Genomic DNA, 23,954 nt, shown 5'->3' on the forward strand with positions numbered 1-23,954 from the left:
ACACCATTGTGGGATATTTTGACAGAGGTTTAATGTTTTTTTTCCCCTAGAGCTGCGCCAAACATTTCAGTGTTTTAAATCTAGGACTCAGCTAGATTGGTATGCATTATATATGCAATATAACAATGTGAAACCAGATGGCGCTGTGGAGTTCCATCTTTCCCTACCGGGTTTCCTTCTATGAGTTTACAATGCATTTAACTGAATTGCTTCTTTGATCCAGCCCTGTTCTTCATCAATTGATGAGAAAAGAGATTGCCTCTGAAAATTATCAAAGCAGGAGAGGGGGAATTATATGAAATTCTCATGAGAAGGATGTGTGGTTTTTCCTGCACTTACTTTTGAAGAGGACAAGAGGTGTGTGTGAGTGTCCTTTATTTCATTCTACAAAGCATCTCTCTTCCAATCCTGCAGCCTTCCTGGGTGCCTTCAAAAGAGATGATTATATAATGGAAGCAAACATTTAGGGCTCATCCACAATGCGCTTGTCCCATGCCGAGAAGGCATGGGCTGAAAGGTTTTCTGTTTGCCCTGCCACTTTTCCCAGGGAAAAAAACACTCTTTACTGCTGAATCAGAGCAAATGTCAATATCTGGAAAACCTGACTGACATTTGCTCCAATTCAGCAGTAAGGAGCGGGTTTTCATGTGGAAAAGGGAAACTGTAAGCATGGAAGAGCCCTCGCTTGTCCATATCCTTTGGCCACCTTATGTAAGTACAATAAGTGCAAATCCTGATAAACAAATCTAAAATAATTTTCAAGCCTCTTTCATTTATACAAAACATTATCTAGAAATTTGAGGGAAAGATTCAAAGAAAACTAGACTTCTCTTTTTCGTATTCACAAGGGAAAGCTGTACTTACGGCCTTTCATAGTTTTAATTTCTTTGCCTGTTAAGTTGTGGGCGAACATAGCAGACAACTTAGCGATTTCTCCAGAGCAGCTCTTTACTTGTAAGCTGGACAGAACCGAACAGCAAACAGCTCAGTCGGCCTGCTTTTATAGGCAGCCGGCTGTCAACATTGTAGCAACAACAATCCAGGGTTTCCCGCCTAAAATAACTGACGTGGACCTGAGTGAAAACTATCTACAGTATCCCCCTGCTGGCCCAGGGTGAGAACTTCAGTACATAACATTGCCAGAGTAGATATAATCTGCAGTTTGTGGTGATACTTTGACTGGGTCTTGCCATTCAGCCATCTCTGAACTGTGCAGTTGAGGATTGGACTTGAACTATATGTAGCTGCAACTCAAATAGCTTTACTTTCATCTCATGGCAACTTTTCATCACACGTCAACCCACAAAGCAGCTGTGCTGCGCACACTTTATTCTAATAAAAGATAGATAGTCCAACCCCCTGCAATGCAGGAATCTGCAGCTATCCCAAACCTGCAATCTTGGCATTATCAGCACCATGCTATCAGCACCAAATGAGCTATCCAGGCTGAAGGTAAAAAGGTAAAGGGACCCTTTACCAGTCGCAGATGACTCTGGGGTTGCAGCACTCATCTCGCTTTACTGGCTAAAGGAGCCGACGTTTGTCTGCAGACAGCTTCCGGGTCATGTGGGCAGCATGACTAAGCCACTTCTGGCGAACCAGAGCAGTGCATGGAAACGCCGTTTACCTTCCCGCCGGAGTGGTACCTATTTATTTACTTGTACTTTGGCGTGCTTTCGAACTGCTAGGTTGGCAGGAGCAGGGACCAAGCAACAGGAGCTCACCCCGTCGCGGGGATTCGAACCGCCAGCCTTCTGATCGGCAAGTCTTGGCTCTGTGGTTTAATCCACAGCGCCACTCACGTAGTAGTAGTAAATAATATTATTAACAACTACATGAGATGGTTGTGATTGCCATGTGATTCTGAATGCTCTGTGCATATTGCAGGGTTTTCTTTTCTCTCAATGGAATGTTGTCTTCAACTATAGCACTTCTGTTTCCCCATAAGAATTATGGAAAACCACTTACTTATAGAAAGTACATTCATTGAAACATAGGAAGCTACCATATACAAGGTCAGACTTTTGTCCATCTAGCCCAATAATGTCTATTCTGGCTGGCACCTGGGTCTTTCTCACCACTTGCTACCTTATTGTTTTTACTAGAGAAGTCAGGGGTTCAATCAAAGGCTTTCTGCACGCAAAACATGTTGGTTTTTGTATTTTGGTTAAAAGATGCTAGATATGCTAGATATGGTAAGATAAAAGGAGAATTCCCTAGATGCCTAGGTCCTGGTTTGGGGCAAGTATTCATTGATGAGAGACCCCAGCAGAGATAGAAAATCACAAAACATGTGGCAGAGTAAAACATGGAAATATAGGCTGTCAGACCTTTAAAGCCCTTCCAAGTTCCTTCCAAAGTTTCCCACTTCCCTTAGCATACAAAAAGATCATGTTTGGTAAGTTAAAATTGTTTCCTTACAAACTCTCCAAAGGTCCATTTCATGTGCTTTTCCATACAGCAGCAAGAAAAGACAGGATTCTAAATTATTTGTATAGAAACGCAAACATAGTTTGTTTAAGACATGTCGTCTAAGCTTGGAGCATCCAGCTTAGACTTCCCTGCTGGTAGGGTTCACATGGTAAAAGTGAAAGAAGAAAGACTTTGGTAACCCCTCCTCCCTGGCAGGACAGCTTACTCTATGGTCTTAACCCATCAGTGCATTGATTAGAGTTAAGCGTGTTAGCTATATGAAGCTGATTTATCCCACAAAGGATGGGCTCTGCCATTCAGCTAGTCCCACTGGATGTAGGGGGGGGACCCATTTCCTGCTTCTAGCCTTTGAATATTAGGCCTGCTCCAAACTGCCCAGCCCCATCTCTCCATCTGCTAAGGCCTATCCTGGATTCTGCCTCATCCACATCATACATCAAAAGCACATAACTTCCCCCAAAGAATCCTGGGAAATGAAGTTTGTTAAGGAGGGGTGGGAATTGTCACTCTCTGATGGGTAAAAAACAGTTCCCAAGGAAACAATGTGCTTTAAATGGTATGCTATAGATGTGGCCCAGTGTTGGAAATTTACTTTTAACTATCCTGAATCCTATTATTATTATTATTATTATTATTATTATTATTATTATTATTATTAACAGCAGCAGCAGCAAACAGAGAGAGTATTGTTTTGATCCTGCAAATTGCTGTGGCATCAGGATAGGCACATAAAGATACTCTTCTCCACGCTTTACAAAATACCAAGAGGGTACATTCTACTTGGATGTGTGCATTTGGACTGTGTAAACATGTTGGAAATTACATGGCCTATGATCCAGCCAATATTATGTGTTTAGCTTCCTCACTGAAATCAATGGGATTTAAAAGTGTTTACATTTTTGGCCGAATCATGCACATGCTTTCCAAGTGTAAGACAGATGATATTTATTGTTCTCTTTACTGGCCATTGCATGTTTTGCAAAAAAATTTAGTGTCAACAGGACACAAAGCTTCTAAGAACATTGGAATTTAACCAGCATATTCAAAGGCAACATTTGTCAGGATCCATGCCCCCAAGTTTTGGGACACCTCCAACCGTTGATTGAATAAGAATAATTAGTATTATTTTATTTATACCCCGCCCATCTGGCTGGGTTTCCCAAGCTACTCTGGGCAGCTTACAGAATATATCAAACATAATAAAGCATCAAACATTAAAAACTTCTCGATACAGAGCTGCCTTCAGATGTTTTCTAAAAGTTGTCTACTTTTTTAGTTCATGAACAGCAGAGAAGCGGACTTTGGCGGTTGCATGCATTCCAAAAAGACACCGGACACAGAAAAATCATTAGCAGAGGTTTACTAAGGCATAAATCTTACAGTTTGTTGCCAGATTCCTGGCAAGACACAACTTGGCTCCTTTTAGAGCAAAAATCTAGTTTCAGCATAAAAATTACACCACACATTTATAAAATGAAAACAAGAGATAGTCAGTGAAAGAATGAGAATGAGAAACTGTTCACTGGGCAGCAGATATACACTTCCCAGTGACCTTGGCACTTAGATAAGGCACCCAGTAGAAAACAACAGCTGCTTGGGTTGGGCACAATGGAAAGTTACAGACTCACTAGAATGCTCTAGCATGTTCTAGCTTTTTACTGTCAGCTTCTGCACATACACAAAACTTCGCTCCATGACAGCATTATCATACTTTTGGATCTGGCCTTGTATGCCCATGTTTTCATATTACTATATTAATGTAAATAAGGTAACAAAACCAGTAGGCTCATTTACAAGAAAGAATATCCACAGGGAGCATTCGCATTGCATTTATTTATTTATTTATTTATTTATTCATTCATTCATTCATTTATTTATTTATTTGGAATGTGATAAAACAGGACTAAGACTCTGCACGAATCTCAGTTTGCTACCTACTTCACCAGATTTGCAGATAATCAGGCTAATGAGATATTTTTATATATGAAAAACAGCTTGGCTGTCACAGTGACCAAATAGAAATGGTTATGCATTCTAATGCTGATTAAATAAATTGCAAGCAGCCATTTCTTTGGCCTGTGGAATCACAAAAGCAGGAGTTTGCAACAAACACAGCCAATTATAAAATAAAATGCTCACATCATAAGATAGAAGGTGGAAAGGCACTTTGTAGGTTCTCCAAATAATTATAAATTAATTTATTTGATCTCTTTAAAAAGAAACCTTCCATACAAAAATGTCTCTGAGCTCAGGTGCATATTTATTAAACTGAGTATGAGCACAGCTGTTTGTAGATAATAGGCATTTCTTCTGAGGCTGCTTGATATTTGTGTTCTTTAATTTGTGCCGCTACTTGCCTTCAATTTGGGGTTTTATTTTTGGCATGGTTAACATTGTGCATGCAGTACGGACAATTTCATTGCAGCAAAACTGTTGCAGGGTTGCTTTTGTCTAACCTGCAGCAGGCCTGGCCATTTTGGCTTGGTAGGACCTTGAGTAAAGACCCTGAGAGTGCTCTGAAAATACCTCATCAGTATAATTTTCTCAGTACAACCACACACAACCGACTGACAAATTATATCACAAAAATTACAACAAAAGAATTGCTTCAAAATACATGGAATTCATCCACAAAAGCTCACATCACCTTGAGAATTTATGGGTGCACAATAAATAATAGTATCACAAGATCAATTCTAGTGAATTGAGCTTTTCAAAAAGGAACATCATGAGGGTTAATACCGCTCCCCCGTTTACACTTTCAAGCCCCTTCAAGTTCATTCTATTTTAGGGTGAAAATGGGCTTCCCATTTTTGGTCAGCTCTAATATCATCTGGCAATTCAGAAGATTTTTCTTTCACTCATTTAATTCCCCCCCCCACTCATTTAAATCAAAGTATCATTTACAAACATCCTACTTCTACATGGGAGCTTGTGTGAATTCTAGTTTTCAAGTGGTGAATATCTCACAATAGACTATGTATTTTGGTGTGCAACAGTCTTGCATCCTATGCAAATATATATCAGCAAAGGCTTCTCTGAGACTATCCAGATGTTAGTTAGGTCAGCCTGATCTACTTGCTGGGTGATCTTGCGTTGCCAGGGAACGTTGAGGATACAAAGGGTAAACAGCAGACGTGAAAGCTGTTGAATTGCTTCCCTTGTGCTACGGTAAAATCTGGGTGCGAGGCTGCTCTGCCACCCAGCTCGGCGGACTAAGTCTGCGGGTCTCTGCGGAGGAAAATGAGCTCAGCCGGAGACAGGAGCAAACTGCAGAAGATCCAAGTTTATTGCGCAACAGGTTCAAGGCGAGATTGAATAGCAAGAAAGGGGTGACATGAACTTTTGAAACTTCCCTCCATGTCCCAGAATACAGTGCAAAATACATCCCAGTTACATTATGAATACATTAAAGAGAGGTTGGGATACATGGATTACATCATGAATACATTAAAAAGAGGTTGGGTTACACCGGATTAACATATAGAGGAGGGAGGGGGAATATGCAGAGCTGGAGATATGCGCAGATAAGCACTTCCTGAGTACCGGTGATGAGAAGACAATGGTCCAAGTATGTATAGTCTGCCACCTGGCATTGCCCGGAGGAAAGGCTTGGCAGAGTGATTTGACAGGATTAGGGTGTTGACACCTTGCTTGAGGGATTATGGAGGACAGGGAAGGTGTCATGGAGTCCTAGAGAAATTGAGCAAAATGGCACGTTGATTTTCTATGAATTTTATAGATTTTAGTCCCTTTTGACATTGACAATTGGAAATAAATGGATATATTGTAGCGAAGAAGAAGGTGAAGAAGACATGTCCCCCCCTTCCGTATCAGTCCCCCATTCGGAGATAGATTTGCATTAAAGTTCTGTAAGAACTTTAAAAAGGGATACAAAAGTTAATAATGTTTTCTGAACTTGCATAGGAATAGTACGCCTAATTAAGATTTTTAAAATAACGATACATAGGAAAGTGAGATGTCGGGTACTTTTAGCAAAGAATGTGCCCCCCTCCCTTGTTGAAGGAAGCTTACTCGGGAGCAAATTCACTCGGCACAGAAGTAAGAGGGGGGGGGGACCTGAAAGAGACTGAAACAAGGGGGGAGGCATTTTCCAATAAGAAGCCAGGAAACCCTGGCTGATCTTAGAGACTGATATCAGGACTGGACTCTATAGATAGACAATTGTTGTCTATCAAAGCTTCTACCTTTTATCAACAACAAGAACTTGCAAATCTTTTCTCCGCACCCTAAATCTCGGTGAAGGTAGGGGTGCCCTGTGAGTGGGAATAGGCTCTAATGGAAAAGGAGGTGGGTTGAGCAGGGCAGCAAAGGAGGGAGCAACACGGACCAATACAATGTACTTTAGGGTGAATATTTGTTTCATGAAGTAAAGGTTTCTTGGGCAACCCTTTAGGTACACCTGTTATGGATTTGGCTGGCAGGAAAACCTATAGAGACAATCTAGTTTCTCTAAATGCTTAAAGCTTTTTCTGTTGGGTTGCTTATTTTCTGTAGCAACAGACATCTACCTTGTCCCACAGTTCTGCCTCAGTTGAAGAAATTATATGTGAAGTATAGGTGGGTTACCATGAGGCAAGACACAGTGACAACAGCAAGAACCTTGATTGAACTAACAGAACTGGACAACAGGGGCAAAGCAACTGCTTATATACATTTCTGAAGGCCTGAGCCACTCCCACTCCCAACGTGATTGGCTGTCTAAACGTCCAAGCTGCAAACCATGACTCAGAGTTTAAGGGCCAATGGCAGAGGCCCAAAGCCTGAAATGGATATCATGTATCAAATCAGAACACAGGAGCTCAGAATCCTTAGTCCAGACCAGACATCTCCAAACTCGGCCCTCCAGATGTTTTTGGACTACAACTGCCATCATCCCTAGCTAACAGGACCAGTGGTCAGGGATGATGGGAATTGTAGTCCCGAAACACCTGGAGGGCCAAGTTTGGGGGTGCCTGGTCCAGACTAAGGCAAACACAGACCACTGAATACAAAAGAATGTGGTTTCTGGCATATGCCCAAGATATTCTGCTGTTTGAGGCAAAGGACAAGATGCAGCCCTCTCCCTGTTTCACATACAGAAGCCAATCAGACTGATAGCTGACTTTTATTTCAGTGCTGCAACATTACAACATCCTCCTGAAGGCAGCCCACCAGCTTAGGTGGTGCAGGGCAGGCCACATGACCAGAGGCATAATGTGGGGGTGCCAGTGGGGCCGTGGCCCTGGGCATGGATTTTTGAGGGGGCACAAAGCAGGTGCCCCTGGCAGGCCTGGCACTCCTCTGCCAACATCTGAGGAACCAACACTTGCAGAGACGAGCACCAGGCCCGGCTCTGCTGGGGGCCAGGAGCCTCTGCTAATAAGATAATATCATAGATTGGGTTTTCTGTGGTTTGCAACTTGCATTGCCTGTTGACTTCTTGTAGAGCCATGAAGTAGAAAACTAGATTTGTCCTGTTCTGTTTGTTCATCTACTGTATTGTATAATAATTTCCAAAGGGCAAAAAGTTGGACCAAGTAGGGGAACTAAAACTGTGCTGTCTGCTAGGCCACATTAATGTCTTCTCCTCTTTGATTAGCATTTGGGTCAGACATCTATCTCCCATGCATAAATCAATATAGCACTAAGTCCATTGGTGTAACATAGATAGTTCTACATATATCATCTGCCAAACTGGCAATAAACAAAGCCTATGAATATTCAAAACCAGATGGAGTAGGGCTGCATTGGAACTTGAGGCCAGAATAATAACATAAAATGGAACTGGCCTAAAACACTAACAGTGGTCTGAGTAGTTGATTTGATGCAGCAATAAACAGGGTATGTTTTTCACTGTGATCAAGCCCCAGCAACACAAAGGGAAAGCAGTCGGGCTCTGCTAGGAATTATTTGTGCCTGAGGAAGTTTCTGTTGCTACGGTATGGTATTTCAAAGCACAACTGCAGGAAGCATGCGTAAGACAGGTGAGGGAGAAGGCAGCGGGAGGGTAATGGTAATTTTCTGAACTAGTGGTTAGGCCATTAAGTGCAGGCATAATCAAAAGCTTGAATAGTTCATAGCTCTCCTAAAATGTGGCAGAGGGGCCAAAATCAGAGCAAAGAAAGACAGCTTGTTGCTACTTTTCTTCTTGAGCTCATAGGGTTCAAACCAGATCAAGTGATACAGTGGTACCTCAGGTTAAGAACTTAATTCATTCTGGAGATCTGTTCTTAACCTGAAACTGTTCTTAACCTGAACCACCACTTTAGCTAATGGGGCCTCCCACTGCTGCCATCGCACGATTTCTATTCTCATCCTGAAGCAAAGTTCTTAACCTAAGGTACTATTTCTGGGTTAGTGGAGTCTGTAACCTGAAGCGTCTGTAACCCGAGGTACCACTGTAGTTACTGAAGACTCGTAGAAACCAGGAGGACTTAGGGGCGCCCAGGAATTTTGTTCAGCTCACATTTTTATGTGAACTGAGCTGATTTGCACTTCCAAAACTAAAACCCAGATCAGAACAGTTACCCTTCCCCAAATTTTGAAGTACAGTTCTCTGCTCAGAAATGTACTGAAATACATGTAAATACATATTTTAGTCAAAATGTGCACAAAAGTGCATGTGTTAAGATAAAAGGTGTAGAAAAATATGACTACATTTGGATGCAGTCCATGATCTGTCCTTTAATGAAACTGTGTGTTTACAAGTGAAAGAAGTAGGACTACAGTTCTCAAAGTTGGGGTGCTTCCAGACTGGGGCTTAATTTGCAAATGAATTACTCAGCTATCACAAACAAGTTGTTGGCAACAGTTTGTTGTTGTTAACTTACTGGAATTTGCATGTAAAGGGTAAATCTGGACTAAGTGGTAGGGGGATTACAGGTTGGCATTCTATTGATATTGTGTCAACACTGCAGAAAACTTGCATGGGCAGGGAGCACCCACCCCACAATAAATACCTATCTGGAAGCTTTCCACTTTGTAAACAGCTCAAATGGTGTTGAAAAGGCCAGAGCTATGGGTGCCTTATCTGCAGAGGAAGCCCCAAGCCCTCAACAACCTAACTGACAATGTAACATGTGATCCGTGGATACAAACCCACAAAAGTACACACTCAGTGAGATCACAACTTCATTTATGCTTTGCATCTGCTTGCTTCTCAGAATCTGAGTATGCCTTTTAGTTAGGACACATCCACTTTAAATCTCTCCTCTACACCCCCTTTAGATATCTTTAGAACAGCTGCTGCAATCCATGAGGTATGTTTGGTGGAGTCAGCACTTAGTGCTCCATTTTGAGGTTTTATTGCTGGGAAGTTAGTGACTCAGCTTCTCTCAAAACTTTCCTAGTAATATATGAATAGTTGTGTCCCTCCCTCATGCAAACCTGCTGTTTAAAATAGCCACTTAAGCTATCAGTTAAAATGGAGGCGCAAAAGGGATTTAAATTATTATAAACATGAACAACAGTGAATACAAAGAAAACATATTGTTATAAGTTGAGGGCAAGGCTCCCCTAAAATCTCTGGATTCATTAAAGGGGTTAGAAGTTAAGCAAACCTCATAATTCCTGGCTTTAGTAAATGTTGGTGTTTAATAAATGGATTTAGCAATGTAAAAAAATAGGCTAGGCTTGTTTCCCTTACCAGGGAATTGCCTGGGGATGGGCCATTATGAAACAAAGGCAGAGTCGGTAAGCCATCAAGAAAGCCATCAAGAAGGAAGACTCTCTGCTGGACTGCCCTGAGCACTGGGTAAACCGCAAAAGACCATTCTATAGTTGGGAGGGGGAAGCTTCCAGAATTGCAGTGGGCAAGGAGGTAAGCGAACAGGAAAAAGTGTTCCCTTTTGTAAGCTGGGGGGGGGGGGACTGAACACAAGGCGGGTAGTCTGTTTTATGCGGCAGAGAAGTTCAGACATGATGTTTGAGGTTTCTTGGAATCTGAGGCTACAGCAATGGGATGAACAGGACCCTCTTGGGCTGTGAATGCTATGAACTCTCTCCACCTAGACACAGGTTGTATATATGTGTAACTATATCATAAAGACACCGCAGTCTCTGTTGTGCCTCATTGTCCCCAAAAGGAATACAGACCCTGGCAAGCGCGCCTGGGACCCCTGGAATCTCACATAGGTTGGAGATTGGGTGGCAGTAATACATATTGAAAATAGACAGCCATATATACAAAATTCTCCAACTCTGTTTTTTCTTCTCCTTTAATATCTTACAAAAGGGAAAAATCACATTTTGTTTTCAGTACAGTATTTTCAGTACATATTAATTACTTCAGTACTTCATATCCATCTTGTACTTTGGTCATTTAGACAATGAATGTTTTGTGTGTTCCCTTCCACAGTTGACCAAGTCAGTAATGATGTCTATTTGTTTGCACTTGTGCAATGGTGCCGCCAGCCCCTCTTCTCCACCTCCAGCCCTCTGTGCACCTCCCCCAAATATTTTGGGGGGAGGGGTTATCCTGCCGCTGTTGACTGCTCTAGTACTAAACACTTATTATAAAGTCAAGCAGTTTACTAAACTTTAAATACTGATGCCCTCTCAACCACGGTGCCTCCGTCTGGAAGGACCCTTTGCTCCCTGGGGTCCTCCTTCCAAGTTCATAGAATCATAGAATCATAGAGTTGGAAGAGACCACAAGGGCCATCGAGTCCAACCCCCTGCCAAGCAGGAAACACCATCAGAGCACTCCTGACATATGGTTGTCAAGCCTCTGCTTAAAGACCTCCAAAGAAGGAGACTCCACCACACTCCTTGGCAGCAAATTCCACTGTCGAACAGCTCTTACTGTCAGGAAGTTCTTCCTAATGTTTAGGTGGAATCTTCTTTCTTGTAGTTTGGATCCATTGCTCCGTGTCCGCTTCTCTAGAGCAGCAGAAAACAACCTTTCTCCCTCCTCTATGTGACATCCTTTTATATATTTGAACATGGCTATCATATCACCCCTTAACCCAAGTTAGTCATATCACCCAAGTTGTTGGATGGGAGCCCTGGCCTGCTCACCCACACAAGCTGAAAGTCAATGCGTGGGGTGGCACTGGGCAGCAAGTGCAACTTTGCCTCAGGGGAGGGGACAGAATGCCTTGTGCCCCCTTGGGTCTGGTTAAAGTTGAAGAACATAAGAGCCTGCTGGATCAGGCCACCTAACCTAGCATCCTGTTCTCTGGGTGGACACCCAGATGCCTGCAGGATGCCACAAGCAGGACCTGAGCACAAGAGCTTCTGGTATTCAGAAGCATTGCTGCCTCCAAGAGCATTGGCTCCACAGTTGGTGGAGGCAGAGCCTAACCTCCATCATGACTAGCAGCCATGGACAGCCTAATTCTCAATGGATTTGCCTAATACTGTTTTAAAGCTCTCCAAGTTGATGGCCATCACTGCCTCCTGTGGGGGTGAGTTCCATAGTTTAACTATCCAACTGTTTAACATGTTGGATTAACACAGAGCTTTCCAAACGTTTAATGTTGGTGACACATTTTTCATCATTTCACAACACAGTAATGCAGTTTTACTAGCAAACCGGAGGTTAAACTAACCCCTTTTGAGCCCCAGGAGAAGTGTGACACCTACACGCTGCAGCCGACACACTAATATGTCACAACACACAGTTTGGAAAGCTCTGGATTAAACCCTTAATAAAGGCCCAGGGTGTCTGTTGCTCCCTGAAGCGCCACCTTCAGCTAAAGACAGACTTATCATCCAACATAGCATGGAGGATACACAGTAGATTAAACAGTGGAGGGGAAAGGGCCTCTAGTGGAAACTGTTCTCCATTTGGCATTTCTTCCTTCTTTCATATGTCTAAATCAGGACCAGCTTGAGCCTCACATCTGTTCTTGAGAATGCTTTCTAAAAAGGTGGAGATGTTATTTTTCTATAGGAGATCAAAACCAGCTCTCCACACCAACAGAGGACAGATCTACCAACAATTGTTGAATAATGGTGTAGCTCCACTGATTTTCATTAGCTAGGCTTTCTGAACCAAGTTTTTGAGGGCTGTTACAGTTGTTTGAGGGACGCGGGTGGCGCTGTAGGTTAAACCACAGAGCCTAGGACTTGCCGATCGGAAGGTCGGCGGTTCGAATCCCCGCGATGGGGTGAACTCCCATCGCTCGTTCCCTGCTCCTGCCAACCTAGCAGTTCGAAAGCACGCCAAAGTGCAAGTAGAAGTCAAAGTGCGGACTCCCAGGACTGCTGCCGCCAGCACTGCCAGCGGAGAGGAATTGGGGGTGCCCGGGGCGTCTCTCAAAGGAGCCAAAACACACACCCCCACAACCTTGATTGAGCCGGAAAGGCACCCGACCACCACCCCAACAGCCGAGAGGAGCTCCAAAACCAGGAGGACAGTGAAGCTAACGCAAAGAGGGAGGGGAAAAAAGGGGGGGAAGAGGAAGAAAAAGAAAGAAAGAAAAAGGAGCCCCAACTTTACCGCTGCTGCCCCCATCTCTGCCGATGGGAAAGGAGAGGAGAGGTAGGTGAGCACGGGAAGGCAAAAAAGGCTCTGAAAAAACACGTGGCTGAGCCGACGGGAGCCTACCCCTCCAGCGGCAAGGAAAACAGAGGAAAGCCGCATGACAAAGATCACAGAAAGAAACTACCCTTTCCCCCCCCCTTTTTTTTAAAAATCCTTTTTAACCCCTTCCTCCCCCCTCTCCCTTTTTTTTAAAAAAAAATAATAATAACAATAATTCTTTTTTATCCCCCCCCCATATACCTACTTTTATCATTTTTCTTTTTGAAAGAGGGGCCACTGCTGCAGCCACCCTTACTTTTTTCAAACAAATAATAATAATAATAATTAGGGGGAAATAGTTTTTTTTTAAAAAAAACCAACAACACACAATTCCCCCCCCCTCTTTTTAAAGCCCTTTCTATTCTATTTGTTAGCTTGTTCTTGAGGGGGGAATCTTTCGCCCCCAGCTACGACCACCACTCTCTTTTAAAACAAAAATTTCCTCCATATCACTGCTATTGCTATTGATACTCTCCCCCCCTTTATTTTTCGTTCCCTTTTTGCTCTCCTCTCTCTCTCCCTTCACCCCCCTTATTTTTTCCTTTTATCCCACCTTTCACTTTCCATCACCAATTTCTATCCCCTTTATTTTTTAAAATCAACTCCCCCTTTTTAGCCTGTTTGTCAGTTTGTTTTTGAGGGGGGAGCCCTTTCTCCCCACCCCCTCTTTTAAAATAAGACTTTCCCCCATACCATTGCCACAGCTCACCCTCCCTCCCTCCCCCTCCCTTCTCTCCCCCTCCCTTTTCTTCTCCTTCCCTCTCCCACCCTTCCCCCTCCTCCTCTCCTTTTCTCTCCCTCCTCCCTCTCTCCATCCCCCCTTCCCCTAAAGGAAACACATACACACATTCATATCACCATATCATACTTTGCCCCCCCTCATACTATAGCTAAAACTACTGCTGCAATCTAATACCGCTGATATTACTGTACTATCTCTCCCCTCTCTTTCAACTCTCTTTTTGTCTCTCTCTCTCTCTTCTCTTTTAATCCAATCTCCGCTCTCCCCCCGTCTCCCCCCTTCTCCTTTCTTTCTTCTCCTTCCTTTTTCTCCCTCCACCCTTTACATATAGCCTATTTGTCTGTCTCTGTTTCTGAGCGCACTCCCAACCCCAATTTCCACCTTAACTGGACCCCAGTACCCCCTTTGGGTATATACAACCCCCTCCTAAACACATATTTCCCCTGGCCCCACCCCTCTAATCTCTTGCATCTCTACCTGCTAACCCCCCCCCTTATATGAACTGTCTGTCCGTTAGTCTACCCATCTCTGCTTACCTGCCCCCCCCCCCCGCTTTGGTGGCACCGCTGAGGCAACTACAGAAACCCTAGAGAAGTTCTTAAAACACAGGCTAGAAGTGACACAAATGACCACCTAATCCAAACGCTCTGAAAAAGCCACCAGCCAAAGCCTGATCAGCTCAGCAACCCAACAATACTCAGGAATCACCACTGCCACAACTCCTAACCACCACACGCCCTACCCCAAGTGGACGCCAAGCCAACCTCAAACCAAAACTATCAGGGAGACTGAGATGACACCAACCAGGGAGATGGCAAACAATGCTAAGATGGTAACTCCCCTTCAAGATGATGACCACCCAATAACGAAACGAGATCTGAGGGAAATGGAAGCAAGATTAGAAGCACGATTAGAAGAAACACTGAAGGCCACAATGGCTCCCATGCAGGTACTAATCAACAACCTAACCTCCAAAGTGGAAGCTCTAGAGAACAAGAACCAAATGCAAGAAAGAATAATAGAGCAATACCGGGAGGAGAATGCACGTGTGAACAAGAAACTGGACGAACTGGTAAACCAAATGGAAGCAGAACACAGAGAGATGAAAATTAAGCAAGCCGACCTTGAAGACCGCAATAGACGTTGTAACATCCGCTTCCGCAACTTTCCTGAAAAAACAGAGGAGAAAAGCCCAGCAGACCTAATTATATGCTGGCTGAAAAACACAACCCCAAGCCTGAAACTTGAGGCAGATGACTTGGAGAGGGCTCACAGAGCCCTAAAACCTATGCCAAAACCCAGCGCCCCCCCCCAAGAGACATCATTGTATGCTTCACACGCTACAAAAAGAAGGAAGAGGTATGGAACAACATCAGAAACTCAACCAACCTTCGATACGGAGAAACCCCCATTCTGGCCCTACAGGACCTATCTCAGGATACCCTAAACCGGAGGAAAAGCCTGCGCCCATGCACCCAGCGTCTCCAACAAGCAGGGATCAAATACCGATGGGGCTTCCCCTTCCGCCTCATTGTAACAACCAATACACCACAACACATGGCTACCAACATACCTGAGGCCCTGCAACTACTAAAGAACCTTGAACTCGACCTCCCACCGGAATGGCAATCGACAAACCCACCAAGTGACAGCCCCAACCATGAGGAAACAACAGCAAACAACTGGACGACGGTACAGAAGAAAAAGAAACAACAGAAGCGGCACAACAACGCAAACCAATACAGACAAGCATCATGCTCAGAACCGTCCCGCCGGCCATACGACACAAGAAACCAGGCCAAGATCAACCAAACCAATTCATCACAGATGGACAACCCTACAACAACAACAACAACCGCAGCTGAATGAAGCAACCAGGAAAAAACCATAAACTGAAGGACTGGTGGTTCCCCCCCCCGTTCCCCCTCTCTCTCCCCCCAAAAACATAGATTTAGTTAACACCATCAACATCCCCCCCAGCCCCGCACCCCCACAGAAATCCCCACCCCAACACCAGTCCAGACGACCTCAACCACATTCCCCATCACCCACACCTTCAACATCCCCATACTCCATACTAAGGAAAAACAACTCCAACCTTAAAAACACAACCCACAATCAGACTAAAATCTGATACCCAACCAGCACTATGGTGGCACCAGAGCGTACCAGCACCCACATCCCCACCCCAACACACCAACAATGTTGCTCTTAACATTGGCAACATTGCTTATGAACCTTATACTTGACAGCGACGTTACAAAGTCACTTCACACTGTCTCACTGATCTCCCCCTATCGCAAACAACAGGGGGGATGGCCTGTCCCTGAACATGGCCTTCCACACCAGCTGAGACCTAGGACCAACCGGCTAAATGCCAGATGGCCTAAAATACCCCAAACAAACACCTATATGACTACATATAGGAAACTCTCTACAACTTACCCCCTACCCTTTAACCCAAATCTTACTCTAATCCCATTAGCCCTCCACCCACCACACCCTAGGACAGCGCAACCCCACTGGTTCTTTAAACAACACGAAGAGAGAGACACAAGACAACCCGAACGGGTTGGCAGGGAATCGCCCCACATAATAGATAAGCAAGATGGCTAACCTAAAAGCAATTACATTAAACATGAGGGGGCTGGGAAACCCCATCAAAAGAAAACGCATCACCTCATACATAAACACCATGAAACCACACATCACCTTCCTACAAGAAATACACAACCCACTCAAAGGCAGCAAACTCCTGAGCAACCCCCGCTTCAGTCAACAGTGGGTCGCACGAGGCTCAGGGAAAGCTCGCGGTGTAGCCATAATACCTGAACTTCACTGCCACAACAGTCCTCAAGGACAAAAAAGGCAGATTCATTTTCGCTAAAGGGACACTAGATGGCAAAATCAAACTGACAATCGGCTCCATATATGCCCCAAACACGAAACAATTAGAATTCTTCCAGAAGACACTAAACAAATTCCTCTCCTTCTCTGAAGGGGAAGCAATCCTAGGAGGGGACCTCAATCTAAATATGAAAGGTATATCCCTGAAAGATATCCACCCTACAACCCCATGGGCAACCTTCCTCCGAAGGAAAGCCCCAACAACTAGGAACTCTTACAAGTTACTAAAAATGCTAAAAAACAGGGGTCTCTACGACATTTGGGGTGAGCAAAACCCGGGAGACATCAGCCATACATTCCAATCGGGACGCCATGATACAGTGTCCAGACTGGACAGCATTCTACTCACACAGGGTCGGATCCCCTCAGTGGAATCAACAAACATAGGTAACATTAAAATCACAGATCACGCCCCAGTAGAAGTCATCGTTAAAATAGGAGAAGGAACACAAACCACCCCATCATGGTCCTTCAGTCCCATCCTAACTACAAACAAGCAAACTAGAGAGAGTCTCACAAAAACCCTCCAAAACTACTTCAAGGAAAACGATGTAGACAATATAACAACCCCCCTCCTATGGGACACAATAAAAGCGGTCACCAGAGGAGCTTGCATAAAAGAGAAAACATTCCTTAAAAAACAAACCTCCTCAAAAATTAGCAAAATAGAACAAGACATCATAGCCCTCTCAACATGCTACAAACAAACAGGATCTAAAAAACTCCTCAAATTTATAGAACAAAAAAGGAGAGAACTAGACTCCCTAGAAATTAACAAAACAATGATCAACATTCTATATTCTAAACAACGTTTCTATGAATATGGAGGGGAAAACTCCAGATTACTAGCAAATAGATGTAGGAAAAAAGCACTCAAAACAAGAATACACTGTATCACCAAAAAAGACGGCAACATAACATTCTCCCCTGAAGAAATAACCTCAGAATTTGCAGAATTCTACTCCAACCTATACACCTCCCATAACCCACCAGAGAAGGAAATCAGAACATTTCTAGCAGGACTGACCATGCCTACCCTAACTGATGAGGAACAGGAATTCATGGACAGCCCTATCACCCCAGAGGAAATAGATGTGGTCCTCAAAAACCTGAAACCACACAAGGCCCCAGGCCCAGACGGCTTCACAGCAGAATTCTATAGGAAATTCAAAGAACCCTTGATGCCCTACATGACCCGCCTATTCAACAACATCATAAAAGGGGGCCCCATCCCCAAAACCTGGACCCACTCCAAAATAGTCTCCATCCCAAAACCACTAAAAGACAGCCTCAAAGTAGAATCATACCACCCAATCTCATTAATAAACCAAGACTACAAGATATTCACATCAATCTTGGCCAACCACCTAAAAATCTTCCTACGCAAGTTAATAGCCCCAGACCAGACTGGCTTTGTCCTTGGTCGCAATATAACAGACCCCATCAGGAAACTACTGAACCTGATCAAACACAGCAAGGCAACTAAACTCCCATTGACAATTATGTCCCTAGACATCCTCAAAGCCTTTGATTGCTTAGAGTGGAAATACATATTAGCAGTACTAACTAACATGAAATTTGGCCCCAACTTCCTACAAATCCTCAAACAAATATACTCCCAAGCCTCAGCAAAATGCAGAACTAACAATGTGGATTCTAATACTATAGCTATCCAAAGAGGCACAAAACAAGGATGCCCACTGTCTCCCTTCTTATTTATCCTGGCTCTGGAACCCTTAGCAATCCGCATCCGAGCAGCCACAGACATCAAGGGAGTGGAAATAAAAGGCAGAACCTATAAATTAGGGCTCTTTGCAGATGACCTAATGATCACAACACCAGACCCCATAAGCACAGCAACCTCCCTAATCAGAGAAGTCATTTGCAATGGTGTCGGGCCTACAGGTAAATTTTACAAAGTCAGAAGCTATGTGCTTCAACACCCCTCCTCACACCCAAAAAGAACTCACGAAGGTCACCAAAATAAAACTCTGCCACACCAAGTTCAGATACCTAGGGGTACAAATAACCAGAAACCTCAATAAATTGTACCTCCACAACTACAAGCCCCTGTGGCGACAAATTAACAAAGACCTAAAGAGATGGAATAACATGAATTTCACTCTCTCAGACAAAATAGCCATGACCAAAATGATCACACTCCCAAAACTAACCTACCTATTCCAAACCCTCCCAATCTGGATCCCCTCAACCCAACTCCGCAGTTGGCAGAGAAAACTACACTCTTTCATCTTCTCACATAAAAAACCAAGAATAAGCCCCAAATACCTGCACCTCCCCACCTCAGAAGGAGGATGGGGAATCCCCAACATAGAAGCATATTACATTGCCAACCAAATACGCCATATAATCCCATATATACTAGAAGATGAGACAAAACAATGGACACAAACAAGGGACACAATTGAAAATACCTGCACCACAACATACCCACTCCTCCCAAACAAACTAAAGAAAATTCCCACAACACTTAACAGGTACACACAGACCATGCTCAAAGCATGGAAAACACAAATAGGCAAACTATCCCCAACCCCATCCCCACTAATCCCCCTGGCGTACCACCCATTATTCCACCATGCAGCACAAAACCTCCAGATAAAAACCTGGTGAACCAAAGGCTTATATCGCCTAATAGACTTTTATAAAAATAACAAAACCTGGTCAACACAAGAAATACAAGACAAACTAGAAGACACCCAAATGCCCTGGTTAACACAACACCAACTACATGCCCTCTTAAACAACCCAACAGTAAAATCAGCAGCAACTAGGCCCCTGACAACCTTTGAAAACCTCCTCCTAACAACAAAGGGAAACGGTAAAGGGACGGTATCCGCAATATACAAAATACTACTCCAAAATCCCGCAAATCCCCTAGACGCAATCAAAAAACAATGGGAGAATGACATAGGCTATGAGATTAACCCCACTCAATGGACCAGAATGTGGTCTAAACCCCCCTTTAAATCCATATCAACGAAAAGAAAAGAACTCACACTGAAACTCACCTACAGGTGGTACCTAACACCAAGGAAACTAGCGCTAATACACCCAGGAACCTCACCAAAATGCTGGAGAGGGTGCACCTCCACAGGCACATACCTCCGCATGTGGTGGGAGTGTCCCAAAATTCAACTATTCTGGACAACAGCCATACAAGAAATATGTAAAATAACTAAGCAAGTATTAGACTTCACCCCAGAATTGGCCCTACTAAACATCTTCCAAGACAACAATGCCCATTTACACCACAAAGAACTCATAACCCACTTACTTTCAGCAGCCAGAAACACCATAACCAGACACTGGAGAGACCTGTCAGGAGTAAGCATGGACCAATGGTACCAAATAGTATGGGAAACAGCCCTACTAGAAAAATTAACTAATAAACTGAAACTGACACGGGGACAAACAGAAGAAGACACCTTCACCCCGGTATGGCTCCCCTTTATCACATACACAGCCCAACAGGACAATGACAATAATCCACCAACAGCATACAAATCAATATGGCTAACCTGATCCAAAACACCCACCCACCTCACTCACACACGAAAACAAAGATCACCACAGCCAATCACAAACAAACAATCACACCCTAGGCCAACCCCAAACTCTCTCACCACCAAAGGAACACAAGTGAACAACACAAGCATGCTGACACCAAACTCTACATACATTAAGCATAATAGAAACACCGCTACCCGACCCCACCCCATCCATCTCCCCTCCCTCCACCCCCTTTCTTTTTTTTCTTTTTTTTTCTTCTCCCCCTAATGCCTCAACAAATGAAACGGATTTGTAAAAATGTTACATGGGGGGGGGGAATACGAGGCATTACACTTACACTGTAAAACAAGAAAACCCTTAATAAAATATTTTTTAAAAAATAAATTTTAAAAAGTCAAAGTGCGGGAAGGTAAACGGCGTTTCCGTGTGCTGCTCTGGTTCGCCAGATGCGGCTTAGTAATGCTGGCCACATGACCCGGAAGCTGTACGCCGGCTCCCTCAGCCAATAAAGCGAGATGAGCACCGCAACCCCAGAGTCAGCCATGACTGGACCTCATTGTTTGACAGTTGTTTGACTGTATTGGATTCCTCAAGGACTTACTCCAAGTTCTGTGATCCTTTGAAAAGCATTTGGAAATGCAATAGATTAATTATCTGAAGGAGCAGGCAAAGTCAGAAAAGTTGGCTAGAAGCACCTTTGAGGAAAAATTAATTATGTGTTGAGGGTATATATTCTTGGCAGGATAAAGGCAAAGTAGACTGGATCCTACTGAAGACTGAATACTAAAGGCCAATTACTTTTTATTCATTTTAATCAGGTGGTAAAGTGGTTAATGTGTAGTGAAAGGACAAGATCTGGTTCTGAGCAAATGTTAAATTCTAATACCAGTAGTGAGGTAGGAATAAGAAGCTGCATTACACCAAGTCAGATGTTTGGCTGGTCTAGCTCAGTATTCTCTCAGAGATGGCACCAGCTATCAACCAAGTTGGATACTGGCTGAGGGCCCCAAAGACTCAGAAAGGTCCTTCAGTAATCTGTCCTGGCTGTTCTGCCAGTTAGTGCCCTCCACATTGGACAACCATTTTATCAGTGGGTGGGTGGTACTGCTGCTTTTGAACAGTAGCAAATCATAGAATTGTAGAGCTGGAAGCCTGAGGGTTATCTAGTCCAACCCCCTGCAATGCAGGAATCTCAACTAGATCATATTAGACAGATGGCCTTCTAGCCTCTGCTTAGAAATCTCCAAAGAAGAAGAGTCAACCACCACTTGTGAGAGTCTATTACACAGTTGAACAGCCATTGCTGTCAGAAAGGTTTTCCTGATCTTTAGTCAGTATCTCCATTCTTGTAACTTGAAGCCATGGGTCCAGGTCCCACCCTCAAGAACAGGAGAAAACAACCTTTCTTTCTCCCTCCTTCATGTGACAGCCCTTGAGATATTTGGAGTTGGGTATCCTATTGTCGTGACTAAGGTATGTGAGGGCAGAAACTAGAAAGTGCTGGAAGAAACTGGAAGGTTCAAATTGTTTTGACTAACTCAGGGTCATGTGGAGCCAGGAGAGATAAATTCCTGGGCTCAGTGAGCTGCTTTATCTCTCTTTGCTCTCTCTTTGCTTTTTTACTCCTTGTACATTGCACGGAACAAAGTTTTTGCCTCAGTAAAGTTTTGCTTTTGCTGTGGATCTTTGACTCTGAGTGGTTCTTTTTTATTTACTGCAAGGCACTACTGTTCATCACCTATCTCCTCTCCATCTCCTCTTTACCAAACTAAAGATACCCAGCTAAACCATTCCTTCTAAGGCTTGGCTTCCAGGCCCTTGATCATCTCAGTAGCCATCCTCTGCACGTAGGTTTAGACCAAATCTATAACAAGACTAAGGGATGCGGGTGGCGCTGTGGTTTAAACCACAGAGCCTAGGACCTGCCGATCGAAAGGTCGGCGGTTCGAATCCCCGCGGCGGGGTGCGCTCCCGTCGTTCGGTCCCAGCTCCTGCCTACCTAGCAGTTCGAAAGCACCCCTAAGTGCAAGTAGATAAATAGGGGCCGCTTTCTAGCGGGAAGGTAAACGGCGTTTCCGTGTGCTGCGCTAGTGCTGGCTTGCCAGATGCAGCTTAGTCACGCTGGCCACGTGACCCGGAAGTGTCTTCAGACAGCGCCGGCTCCCGGCCTCTTGAGTGAGATGAGCGCGCAACCCTAGAGTCGGTCACGACTGGCCGGTACGGGCAGGGGTACCTTTACCTTTTTATAACAATACTAAAAAAAAAGTCAGTTGTTTTTGCTGTCCATTGCTCCATCAGCAACTGGGCGAGAGCAAATTCAAAATGGTGAACCACTTGCATCACAAACAGACCCGACCACCAGTCCTGCAACACCACTCACTTCAGAGGGAGGGATGCTTTAAGCACCGTTGAGCTCAGTGGGATTTAAGTAAGTAAATAAAGAGTGCACTGGAATGTAAACAATGAATAAGGGTTTTGTACATGTGCTCCTTCATGGTCCTCCTTAAAACAGTCCTGTGAGATAAGTCATGATTAGCATTTCCATTTTACACTCCTCAAAGGAAAAGGACTGATTTATGATTTGAGCGTGACCAAACGAACTAACTGGAAATTGTTACAATATCCCAGGTGACCAAGAATCTGATGGGATATCTAAGGGCTGATGTGTGCAAGACACAAGCTATACAGCGAGCACTTATCTGCCCAGGATATCATGCAGCCTAGATTTTTGATTTTTTTAATGAGTTCTGAATCTGAACCCATATTCTGGTCCTTTCATGCAAAGTTTGCAAACTATGTGGCTTTTCTCTGGGCTGCTTATTGTTGGTTGGTGACTGTGGTATGCAGAAAGTGTCACTTCATGGATTGAAGGAACTGCATGTTGTTCTTTAGTCGTTTAGTCGTGTCCGACTCTTTGTGACCCCCTGGACCAGAGCACACCAGGCACTCCTGTCTTCCACTGGCTCCCGCACTTTGGTCAAACTCATGCTGGTAGCTTCGAGAACACTATCCAACCATCTCGTCCTCTGTCATCCCCTTCTCCTTGTGGAGATGGAGGCATCTTTCCCAGCATCAGGGTCTTTTCCAGGGAGTCTTCTCTTCTCATGAGGTGGCCAAAGTATGGGAGCCTCAGCTTCAGGACCTGTCCTTCCAGTGAGCACTCAGGGCTGATTTCCTTCAGAATGGATAGGTTTGATCTTCTTGCAGTCCATGGGACTCTCAAGAGTCTCCTCCAGCACCATAATTCAAAAGCATCAATTCTTTGGCAATCAGCCTTCTTTTTGGTCCAGCTCTCACTTCCATACATCACTACTGGGAAAACCATAGCTTTAACTATACAGACCTTTGTTGGCAAGGTGATGTCTCTGCTTTTTAAGGTGCTATTATTATTATTATTATTATTATTATTATTATTATTATTATTATTACATCTGCAAGTTCCTTTAGTACCCCCTGTATGCAGTTCATCAGGCCCTTGAGACTAGATTTCATTTAAAGTAGCTAGGTATCCCTTTACTACCTTTTTTCCTATTACAGGCAGCAGTTCCCTCCTTACATCATTTATTTTCTTATCACCAGGTTGGGCATTGCTTTCCTTTTGGGTGAAGTCAGAGGCAAAGTAGGTGTTGAGTAGTCCCACCTCTCTGTCACCCAATAGCATTTCTGTGTCTTTTCCCCGCAGAAGGCCTACCGCTTGCTTGTTTTTCCTCTTACTTTGGACATAGCCAAATAAACCTTTGTTGTTGTTGTTGTTATTATTATTATTATTATTATTATTATTATTATTATTAACCTCTCTTGCAAGCC

General features: G+C 43.9%; 2 protein-coding genes across 5 annotated transcripts in view; both read left to right on the forward strand.

The window, feature by feature from the left end:
• Positions 1-23,954, forward strand: part of LMNTD1 (lamin tail domain containing 1) — a 267,223-nt gene that overhangs the window by 171,950 nt on the left and 71,319 nt on the right. The window lies entirely within an intron of this gene.
• Positions 12,718-15,437, forward strand: LOC128422624 (uncharacterized). Its single transcript, XM_053406839.1, has 2 exons — positions 12,718-12,922; positions 14,224-15,437. The coding sequence occupies exon 2, from the start codon at positions 14,500-14,502 to the stop codon at positions 15,151-15,153; it is 654 nt and encodes a 217-aa protein (XP_053262814.1). The 5' UTR covers positions 12,718-12,922; positions 14,224-14,499; the 3' UTR covers positions 15,154-15,437.

Source organism: Podarcis raffonei, chromosome 10, assembly GCF_027172205.1.
Source record: "Podarcis raffonei isolate rPodRaf1 chromosome 10, rPodRaf1.pri, whole genome shotgun sequence".
NCBI classification, from domain to species: domain Eukaryota; kingdom Metazoa; phylum Chordata; class Lepidosauria; order Squamata; family Lacertidae; genus Podarcis; species Podarcis raffonei.

Bases quoted from the DNA above. Each gene is read 5' to 3' on its own strand.
- LOC128422624 (XM_053406839.1), top strand. From the start codon at position 14,500: ATGACACCAACCAGGGAGATGGCAAACAATGCTAAGATGGTAACTCCC.